Source organism: Zingiber officinale, chromosome 7B (genome assembly GCF_018446385.1).
Source record: "Zingiber officinale cultivar Zhangliang chromosome 7B, Zo_v1.1, whole genome shotgun sequence".
NCBI classification, from domain to species: domain Eukaryota; kingdom Viridiplantae; phylum Streptophyta; class Magnoliopsida; order Zingiberales; family Zingiberaceae; genus Zingiber; species Zingiber officinale.
Window position 1 is genome coordinate 119674908 of NC_055999.1, and position 11381 is coordinate 119686288.

Genomic DNA, 11381 nt, shown 5'->3' on the forward strand with positions numbered 1-11381 from the left:
TGTTTGTGTGGTTAATAATTTTTTTTCTTGGCTTCTAAATTTTTTCCCCATTTCCTCGTAGGATTTTATCAAGAATATTTGGCAAAATCAGTCTGGTCAGAATTCAACTACTTCATCTCTTGGCCTTTCTAGTTTAGGCAGTTCTGTGGGTAATTCTTCACTGTCACGTGTGTATGGTGCAAGTTCTGGTAACATTAGTTCCAATGTCTATGTCACTTCGCAAGTAGCTCCTGTTAGCATGACACAACCCTTCGACCTTACCTTGGAAGAGTCAGATCGTGGTTCGGTACAACTTCCTAGGTATATTAAATAGTGTTTTATTTTACAGTTAGTAAACCAGACCTTCAGATTGTTGTGATAACTCTTTAATTTTCTTGCAGTGTCTCCCCAATTTATGGTGCTGATGATAGTCTCATGCAACATGGGGTTGAAGTTAGTTCTATGGTAGCTTCTGTTACTTCTGCTGATCTACACATGGTTGATCCAGCAGTTGCAACCAAAGTCGGTGTTAAAACCTATGGTAGTTTTTCTCTGAATTTAAATACGCTCATTGTATTTTCCTTTTCTTTTTATATCAGGATTCGACAAATGTCTTAGCATCATCTTCTTCACCTGGTATGGACCGTCTTGGAGCTGTTTTACCTGAATCATTGCTGAGCACTGGGGAGGCTTTGGAGAAATACCTGCAAGTTGCTCAAAAGGTTCATTTGATTTTTTCCCATGGTCATATACTAATGCAGTATTTCTACTGAAAATGATTCCCTCAAAATGTTCATTAATTATGTGCATGTTGAGTCATCTACTAGATTCCATTTAATATTTGATGTAGTATAGCAAATGGACAAGAAAACAAACCTCACAAAGGCAAACTTTTGGACAAATAAAGACATTGACAGTTGTTATTAGTTCCTAGATTAAAATTATACAACTTTGGACGACTTCCTTTACAGATTCAATTCACAGTAGACATGGAGACAAATATTTTAACAACAATAATGAGTAAGCCTTTATCCCACTAAAGTGGGATTGTTTTGAAATAAATATTTTAAATAGAGAAAATATGGTAGACTTTGATTGGGATTATAATTGTTTCCTAATTATTAACAAAAGAGAAAAATAAAATTGACTCTAAATTTTCAAATGATTTGTTCTGGAACTCCACTAAAATCTTCCTGAACAGGGGGAAGGCTCTTTTCAAATGACTTCTACAAATTGAGACTAAATGATTCCTACATGGATTCACTAAGCTTTGCTGTGTACGACGTGACATTTTTACCACTGTGCTCAAAAGAGTAGTTTTCTTGTCAGTAGTTATAGTAATGGAGAGATTGTAAAGTTTGGGTCAACTAAGAATGTCATGTGCCACTAATGGGAAAATCTTCGTGTCGTTATATGAACCCATCCCTATAAGAGTTGAATAACTCTAGATAGCCGGATTTTTTTTTTGACTTACCTAGATTACTGTGTAGGGGCTTGAATTCAGGCTAGGTTTGGCTTGAATAATAAAAAGGGATTGTATGAAAACTAGGTTCATGTAGCTCTACTTGTTGAAGAGACTTATTACGTGATGTCCTTAGTCTTGTGGTGCTTGTCAAAGAGACTTAATTTCTTCGTCATTACTCAAAGCTGAAAAGTTGGGTACTTCATCCTTATGATTATGGTCTTGCTCAAAATAAACATAGAAATAATTTTTCTAAATAGAAAAAAGGGTAAACTCTAATTGGGATTATAATTATTCTCTATTTATTATCAAAAATGAAAATACCATTTGACTTGAAATTTTCAAACAATAAAATTATATTTGAAATTTGTTGCACACAGTCAATCTCAAGTTTTTCTTTAATTTTATTTCTAATCTGCATTAATGTTTCATTGGAAATATTTCTACGGTGTGGAAGTGTGGAACTGTTTTCCAAGGATTATAATAATGTCACAGTTCACACTTTTAGGATTACCTCTAATAAGATTTCTAATCATGCTTTTTTATGAAATCAATCATTTAGCGCATATGTTTTTTTTTTCATATTCAAATGGAATGGACAATTGGAAATTTCAATTTTCCAATATAAAACCTTTCTTGTATGCTTGTGCTTTTCTTTGTTATGTTACTGGTGTGAAGACTGATAATCATGGGTTGTTGATTGGCCATTAACCTGTATTAAAGTAAGATGCTAAATAGATAATTACTTCGCAATTTTATATCAACCTTAGTTTCCTTTTTCTTTTGGTAAAGATTTCCTAAACAAATGCCAGCTTAGTTTCTCTTTAATCAGATTTGCCTTTTAGCCTTAAACTTGCTCTAGAATTTTAACACTGTCGACTTATTTATGGTCACCATATTGTTTGAGTTAGAGCTTATTCAAGATTTTTCCAAAGCTTCTATTAATAATTTTTTTCCATTATGATTTTACTCACACATCCATTCAGTTGGAAGCGATGATTACTGCTGATGCCAGAGACACGGAAATTCAGGTTAGTTTTTGGCTCTATTGTTTGTCATCTCCACATATTAATTCTTTTTTTTTCCTTCCTACATAATTTTCACTAGATGTGACAACTTATTGCATGATGTATTTAGGAAGCAGTTGCTGAAATTCCAGAAATCATATTGAAATGTGAAAGTAGAGATGAAGCCTCATTAGCTATAGCCCAAAAGGTTCATTTATTGCATGCAAATAGTTTGCAAGAATTTATAGTTTAGTAACATTGTGTATCATGGTAATTCAGGTTTTCAAGAGCTTGTATGAAAATGCATCAAACACTCTCCATATTGCTTCACATCTAGCAATTCTAGCAGCCATACGAGATGTTTGCAAACTTGTTGTCAAAGAATTGACAAGCTGGGTATGCGCCTACCGTTCGATCTCTGTTGGAGGATTTAATCATTTATAATTTCAAGTTCAATTTGATTCTTAATTAACCTTATCTTATTTGATGTTAGATTTTGAACATAGCAAATTATTATTATATTTCATGATTTCATCTATCATTTACTATTAACGCATTGCTTTTTATGCATAATCAAGGGCACATTTTTTTTGTAAGCTAGAAGGACCTTTTATGCAAAACTTTAATTTCTAAATTTTCTTAATGGCTATGGTGTTGTTTGTGTCGCCATGGATCTTGGGATCTAACAATGTGATTCATATGATTTGATATAATAACAGTATCTTCAAAGATTGTTCTGATATCTGGTTTCTTTCATTAAAATGCTGTATCAGTACTGCTGTCAATTTGACAATCTAGTTAATCATTTACTAAGGAGGCTACCATATCTGTTTTATTTTCTCATTTATATTCCATTGGAATCGAAAAATTTGTAGTATTGCACTTACTTTCTTCACTATAATTTTTTTCCAGGTAATTTACTCTGATGAGGAACGGAAATTCAACAAAGACATAACTGTGGGCCTTATTCGTTCTGAGTTACTCAACCTTGCCGAGTACAATGTCCATTTGGCTAAACTTATAGGCGGGGGGAGAAATAGTATGTCAAATAAAATATTAGTATTTCAATTTGATGTTGGATGACTTTTTTGCTACTGTTGAAGCCTATGACTGAGCACTGAATTTTGTTGTGATATGTTCATAATGGATGAGTTTGTTTTATGAAACTTCAAGGAGATTTTTGTTGTCTCATGAATTGGGATCATAAATTGAATCATGCTTCTAATTAAAAGAAATAAAATTTGTAAGTACCTTCTCAAGCACTTGGTGCTTCCAATTCTGTTACTGCATATATATATTGTTATTGCTTTGATCTCTCTCTCTGTCTCTCCCTCTCTTGTTTCCCCTATTTCTTTTGCACAAAGTCTTGTCACCATCTACTCTTCTACCATGTCTTCTCTCTCCCCTTATCCCACCTTTATATTTGCTGACTTTTTTGAACAGCCAACTCTGATTTTTTTTCTCATTTCTGTAATTCTTTTTTATTCTTTTGTATCCATCCGGAAAGCTTATTGCATGCTATTATAGCCAATACATAGTTTTTTTTCTTTCTCTCATTTCTTTTATTTTAAGTGACATGCTGGATTCCTAATTGTCTTTTGAACATATTCATACAATACGTTGAAATTTGAGTGAAACTAAGTTTCATAGTGTTTCTGATATACATATTTTTTCTATCAAGTTTATTCTTTTTATAGGAATTCAAATGCAACTTGTCACACTTCTCACAGTTTTAGCACAGCAGATAATGCATGTCTTTGGAATTTTTCAACTTGATTATTAAAGGACCTGCTTAAAAAAGTTTTATGTTTTTAATTTTGCATTTAATTATCTGGTTGTTTAATATTTATCAGCTTCCTCATTATTAGGAATGAAACAAAAACTTGGTGGTTTGGAAAATATGTCTTCCTTTCTCGGTCAAGTGCCTAGTTGGTGCCTTTGGCAATTTGATACTGGTTCTGGAAAACTCTTATTACTTTGAATGCTGGGGACTAACTTTGTGTTCATTCACAGAGCCTGCAACTGAGTTTGCCATATCCCTTGTGCAAACTTTGGCTACTCAGGAACCTGGTGTAAGCATGTCAGAGCTATATAATCTCATTGAAGCTTTGTCAAAGGTTTTATTTTTCCTCTGATCATTTTCCTCAACAATTATTTAGGAACTTCTCATTATATTATTTACGTTCTTGCAGTTGGCTATGAAGCCTGGGTCACCAGAGTCATTGCAACAATTAGTGGAGATTGCTAAGAGTAATGCAAATTCTCCTTTATCTTTGAACAAAGAAGAGAAGATCAGGCAATTCAAGGATAAGAAGGTATTTCTCCATAAATTAAGACATCAAGTGCTTTGGTTTTGATGCTATCATTTTCGACAGTGTATTAATTTGCATCATATGCAGCATTCAACATCCTGAGCCTTTGTTTTAGCAGGGTCTTTCTGGAGTTTCCTTGACAAACAGGGAGGAGCTTGATTCTAATGAACCATCACCTGCTGATCCTGCTGGTTTCTATGAGCAGGTATTCAATCATAATCTTGTTTCATTTTTATGCTTACAGTATTGTGTTTTTGTTAGATTGAATCTTTCTGGTAAGCTAGTGAAGATTAAAGTTAAATGCCCCCCAGAGGGCGCTTCTTATGTCTGTAGACCTTGCCATTTACCGGTCCACTTGCATGATCACAATAATTACATATGCATTTACCGGTTTCCTTTTCCTCTGTTCCAGTTAAGTTAAAATTGTTTCAGTTGATGCACCTTAAAATTTTTGGATCTGGCAGCACCGTTTTCATTATGTTGCCAGTTAATTTCTAAATATGCTCCTATTTAATTTGTGACTCATTGTTTATTGTCTTGGTGCTTACATGTTTTCTTTAGTTGGGGACACACTAATTAGATATTTAAATCTCTAGCTGTATCAGGTTTTATACACTGAGATCGTTCTTACACATATTTCTTGGTGGTGATACCTAGATTAGACAGATATAAAACAAGATTAACATTTGGGAAAGAGGTTATTGTATTATTATCCTAAGCACTTATAATTTGCATGCTATTTTAGTTATAGAAATTATGACAAGAACATGAGCATATAATCTCATGGTTAAAATTCAATTTTTTTGAAGCTATTTCATGATGAGAAAATTCTCAAGTATTCGTTATTATTCAGTAAAATTAAATATGAAACATTGGTTAAGTCAAGACAAAGTAAATATAAGTTTGTTGGCATCAATTACAAACTCAGTTAAGCTAGTATTACCTTTTTTTTGTAATCTCTATACAAGCTTCAACAACAAATTTAACAGCGATTGACAATAATATTTACTGAATATTTATCAAAAGATTGTAGCAATTTGGTAGGATTGACAATAAATGAAACCACGGAAGTTCAAAATTATAACCTTATTGAAGCAAATTATTGGGATATATAATTTTTTTAGAGAGTTACTGGGTTTGTATGATTAATGATCAAAAGGCTGTGCCTAGAAGGAAATATTAACTAATTACTCCTCAAACCTAAGCCATATGATCAGTTTAGAGCTGACCCATTTTGTGTTCTAATATCAGTCAGCATAGCAGTATAGTTCTGTCATGGGAACAAAATCTGCACCCAAACAGATATTTAAAGTTTTTATATTAATTCTTTGAGAATGCATATGGACACTTATGTCCAAACTGTACTAGTTTTTTATATTATCAATTCTAGGTACTACTTGTTAGATGTATCATTAATGTCTCTGGATGCTTCCTTTATATTATCTTGTTGTTGCTGAAATTCTTTTGAATACAATGCAGATTGCTACCTACTTTACTGATTGGTGCCGAATTTGTGAACTTCCCACAACAAATGAATCAACCTACAGTCATTATATTTCCCAGCTGCAGCAGAATGGTTTGTTAAAGGGTGATGATATCACAGACCGTTTTTTTCGCGTGTTCACGGTAGTACAAGTATTTCTATCAGTTTTCTTCTAGCATATGTTGTTTTCCTTGCTAATTGCCACAAGATATTTTAGGAGTTAGCTGTCACTTATTGTAAAGTTGTGCATGAACAACCACAGTTGCTATCTTTTTTCTCAATTGATTCATATGCGAAGTTTGTGGTTCTTGTGTTAAAGGTATGCTTACTTGCCAGTAAATTGTTGTCTCATTTGCTTCTGCTTTAGCATGTCTAATCATGCAACTGCTTTTCTTATACTAGCATATTGTATGGAAAATGATGTTTTTTTTTATATATTTAGTACTGTTCTATGGATCAGGGATCAACTAAATCTCTTCTGCTTCCGAAGGTTAATTTCAACACTTCAGTTTATCTTGCTCTTTGTTTCCACATTTAACAAGGTGTTTAGGTTAACTACTTTGCCAATACTTATTTTGACAGATTTTATCTGTTACTGTAAGAACCATCCAAAAGGATGCAGAAGAGAAAAAACTTTCCTTCAACCCAAGACCATATTTCAGATTGTTTATCAATTGGCTTTTGGATCTAATTACCCCCGACACAGTTGATAGTGTCAACTTTCAGGTTCATGCTTTTGTGTTAATGTACCTTTGAACTTTTTATTTTGAGTTTGTCTCCCCACATCTTGGTTTATTTTGAGTTTGTACCCCCGACACAGTTGATCTAATTGAGGTATTACTGCAGGTGTTGACATCTTTTGCAAATGCTTTCCATGCATTGCAGCCCTTAAAAGTTCCTGGTTGGAGGTGTGTTACTTGTTATTTCTTATCATTAATCAAATATTTGGAAAATATAATTCTCTGGTTCTTAATACTGTAACATCACAAAACATATATTGGATTCAAGAATCAATGATGTTATCACCTCAGCTTCATGTTTAATCTAATGGCAATTGCTAGGGAATCTAGACACCCTTGATCTGGCTTGATATAAGCTAGAGATGCTTCTCTTACTAGATTGGTAGAGCATGCGTCTGGATGTAAATGCAAGATTTTGGTGACCGCTTATATTGCATATATAGTATTAAATTTGATACCCATACTCCATTGAATTGCTTTTGGAAATAATGTTGATGCAACAAGTTGCACAAGACAGATATGCATCAATCTAGACTTATGCGTAGTATTTTTTCTGAAATATTCTTATTTTATTACTTTTGAATCCATTTTATCTTAATAGTAAATGGAAATGTTTGAAAGGCTTTTTTCATCCATGTTTGCAATTCCCATGACATAACTTAAGTTGGCCAATTTAATAATTCAATTATTTAATCATTCTATTCCTGTGATTGAAGAGGAGCCTTGGCGCAACGGTAAAGTTGTTGCTTTGTGATCAAAAGGTCACGGGTTCAAATCCTGGAAATAGTCTCTTGCAAAAAGCAGGGTAAGGCTATGTACAATGGATCCTTCCCCGGGACCCTGCATAGCGGGAACTTCGTGCACTGGGCTGCCCTTTTTTTTATATTCCTCTGATTCATACTCTTTTAGCTTTGCATGGCTTGAGTTGGTGAGTCACAGAAGCTTCATGCCAAAACTACTCACGTGCAATGGTGCCAAGGGTTGGCCATTCTTCCAGCGCTTGCTTGTTGATCTACTCAAGTTCATGGAGCCATATTTAAGAAATGTGGAACTTTCGGAACCGGTTTGTTTTTGTTTTTGTTTTTGTTTATTTTCTTTATTTACGTTTGAAAGCAACTACCTAATTCATATCATTGTGCTGGTGTGTATTATTGCAGGTGCAACTGTTATATAAAGGGACTCTTAGAGTGCTTCTTGTTCTGCTCCATGATTTTCCTGACTTCCTCTGTGATTATCACTTTAGTTTCTGTGATGTGATTCCTTCAAGTTGCATCCAAATGCGAAATGTCATTCTAAGTGCTTTCCCACGAAATATGCGGCTTCCTGATCCATCAACTCCCAACTTAAAGGTGGTTGTTATATGAAATGTTGTTATCATTTTGCAAATACCTTGGTCCATAGATGGAGAGAATGAGGAAATTGCATCTGACCTGCATGCTTTTTGTTTTGTTTCTGCAGATCGATTTGCTTCCAGAAATTAGCCAACCCCCTCGTATTCTTTCTGATGTAGATAGTATTTTAAAAGCAAAACAAATCAAAGCTGATATTGATGAGTACCTTAAGGTAGTGGGTGAACTGGTTTATTCTTCTGCTAATTACTAAATTGTGATCTATGTTCTTCATAACGTCATTATAGTTACTCCTTTTTTGACATACTAATGCTGATATTGATAAGTTGCTTCCATGTGTTAGTAGCGAGTATAATTGATCTTCCCTCCTATTCATGTAATGCTGCAGACATCTGAAGTATCCTCATTCATAAGCGAACTGATTCCGAAATTACTTCTTTCTCAAAGCGAAGCAAACTTGGCTGGGACTCCTTATAATGTACCATTGATCAACTCACTTGTTCTTTACATAGGGATGCAGGTAACTGTTTCTTTGCATACTTGTAGTTCAATTAATACTTGACGTCTAGGGTATTTGTGCCACTATTTAATTCTTGAAAATATATAATAAATTATCTTTTCCTTTGCAAATCTGTCTCTTCCATTGGTTGGATTTGTTTTCTATGTTTCCCTAGTATGCACCCATTTGTGATAATGTTGGAGATAATATTAGTTTAAATAAAACATTATACTTTAAACAACATGTACTCTAGTTAACTATCTTATCTGAGCATTACTGTTATTGACAAAATCGGGGAGTATTAATAAATTTAAGGACTTGTGTCTAACTACATACATGCAAGTAGTAAAAAAACACTTTATCTTAGCTCTTTCTATTTATTCTCGTTAAAAGTTTTTTTTTAAAAATGGATCCTATAAATTACTTTAGCTGTCCTTTCAATATGCGTTAATAATATATATTAGGAGAATATACATGGTTAAATTACCTAGTTTTTTATCAAGGCTTTTGTACTTGGATCTTAACAAGCTGAAGCGAATGTCGCATAATTTTTATTTAAGGCATTTAATAGCAATCCTCTACACATCATATCAGTCTACTAAATGACCCCTTGCCTTCTCATTTTATCAATTTATTTTATTTGCTTAAACTGAACACACACTATGTTAGGCATCTTCATATCTAGTTTTTCCTATAAGTTAATTACTCATCCCATGCGATTCTTATCAAAATTTGGTGTGCAGAAGAAGGATCAGTTTGTACAGAAACTCTTGGTCACGAGTTATTTTTTGTGTTTAATTTGTACTTGCGCTTCTTTTAAATTTTGATGGGTCGGACTGTGTCTGTGCGTGTTTTTCTTTATCTTTATGAATATTTTTTTTTTATTTGTGGCGCAGGCTACACAATTACTGCAGAACAAGTCTACTGCATCCACCCAACAAGTGAATCACAATGGTCCATTGGATCTTTTCCTAGTTAGCACGCCTAGGGAGATCTTTCATAGTTTAATAAATAACCTGGACTCAGAAGGACGTTACCTCTTACTAAATGCAATCGCTAATCAACTGCGATACCCTAACAACCACACTCATTACTTTTCTTTTGTCCTGCTGTACTTATTCGCTGAGTCCAAACAGGTTAGGCTTGGCTATTTCATTTTCTTTTCTTCTTAATAGTTTAATTTCCTTCTATTACTCTTATTGTTTTCATATGCTTATTTGATAAACCATTTCTTTGTTTTTTGTTAACTTCTGATGAAACTAGCATTTCAAAATAGGACTACTAGTAAAGATTAAGAGATTTGATTACTTCGTTAAGAGAAAAGGAAGGAGCCTGAAAGAAAATGTAGAAAATCACCTGAAATTTTACTCGCAATATGTTCATTCGGCATCAGACAGATAATAAGCTGATTGCCTGATGGTAGTGACTGATTGAAATCTTGCACCATTTTCTTACTTCCTTTCCATCAAGCAAACAAAGAGGGCAGCATTGCCTTTTTATTATTTTCACCTTTACCCCTCTCACCTCTTATCCTTCCCTCAGTGTAAGCAACCTCTAATGTTGTAAAGCAGATTAAGCATCTTCAGGTGTACAAAAATATGAGAACTAGAAAAAAAACCATATAGTGACTTCCAAATAACACTTTAAAACTTCATGTTTATTGTCATTATTGATGCCTCAGAAAATTTCAATACTCAACATTTCATGTAAAATTTAGCCAATGATAGCCTTTTCTTACACTTCTACTAGTAAAAAAAGCCTAAGATGGGTGGTTAACAAAATTTTGAGGTGAACGGAGGATAAGAGAATGTGGAAACTACAACAGCATTAACACCACTAGGGACAGTTCAAACAATTCAATGCGACTTGAAAATGAAAATTGTGTTTGAAGTTGTAATTGTGATAAGTACACAAACATGTGGGAAGGGGCATTTTAAATTTACTCTATTTTGTCAGAGATCCATTGTACCTGTCTGACTAATAATTATTTGCTAGTAATTACTTGCTACATTTTAAAAGTTAGCAAATAATTACTAGCAAATACTTAAAGCATCATCAACAACAACCTGTGATTTTTCACGTAGCAAACAAGAAAATACTAGCTATGATAAATCTTAAATGCTAGTAATTATTTTTAAAAATGTTTTAGTTAGATTCCACTATCTTACAGCCTATTACCAGTTCACCACTATCGCACAAGATCAAGCTACATTTTATGGACCAAGTAGTACCTTAATATTCCTTATTGCTGTAATGCTTTTCCAAGCCCTTTTGATAGGTTTTGCCAAGGGATGATAGCTCTTTTCCCCCCATATAATTGCAGGACAGCAGCATACAGGAGCAAATAACTCGAGTGCTGTTGGAGCGAATGATTGTTAATCGTCCCCATCCCTGGGGCTTACTCATCACTTTCATCGAACTGATCAGGGTATTTATTATTATTATTATTATTATTATTATTATTTACAGTTCGATTCTGTTAGGTAACCTCATTGAAATCTCAGCATATATATCTATATTTACTAATTATTGCCTATATGCAATACATTC

General features: G+C 33.6%; 1 protein-coding gene across 1 annotated transcript in view; it reads left to right on the top strand.

Annotated features, from left to right (window-relative positions):
• Positions 1-11381, top strand: part of LOC122007292 (CCR4-NOT transcription complex subunit 1-like) — a 32690-nt gene that overhangs the window by 20951 nt on the left and 358 nt on the right. The window contains exons 30-50 of the mRNA XM_042563136.1: positions 62-300; positions 381-501; positions 579-701; positions 2428-2472; positions 2579-2656; positions 2728-2844; positions 3361-3487; positions 4462-4565; positions 4641-4763; positions 4879-4965; positions 6240-6386; positions 6461-6562; positions 6686-6733; positions 6826-6969; positions 7090-7151; positions 7893-8046; positions 8141-8332; positions 8442-8546; positions 8721-8852; positions 9728-9967; positions 11155-11259. Coding sequence (XP_042419070.1) covers positions 62-300; positions 381-501; positions 579-701; positions 2428-2472; positions 2579-2656; positions 2728-2844; positions 3361-3487; positions 4462-4565; positions 4641-4763; positions 4879-4965; positions 6240-6386; positions 6461-6562; positions 6686-6733; positions 6826-6969; positions 7090-7151; positions 7893-8046; positions 8141-8332; positions 8442-8546; positions 8721-8852; positions 9728-9967; positions 11155-11259 — 2595 coding nt within the window. The remainder of the gene's footprint in view (positions 1-61; positions 301-380; positions 502-578; positions 702-2427; positions 2473-2578; positions 2657-2727; positions 2845-3360; positions 3488-4461; positions 4566-4640; positions 4764-4878; positions 4966-6239; positions 6387-6460; positions 6563-6685; positions 6734-6825; positions 6970-7089; positions 7152-7892; positions 8047-8140; positions 8333-8441; positions 8547-8720; positions 8853-9727; positions 9968-11154; positions 11260-11381) is intronic.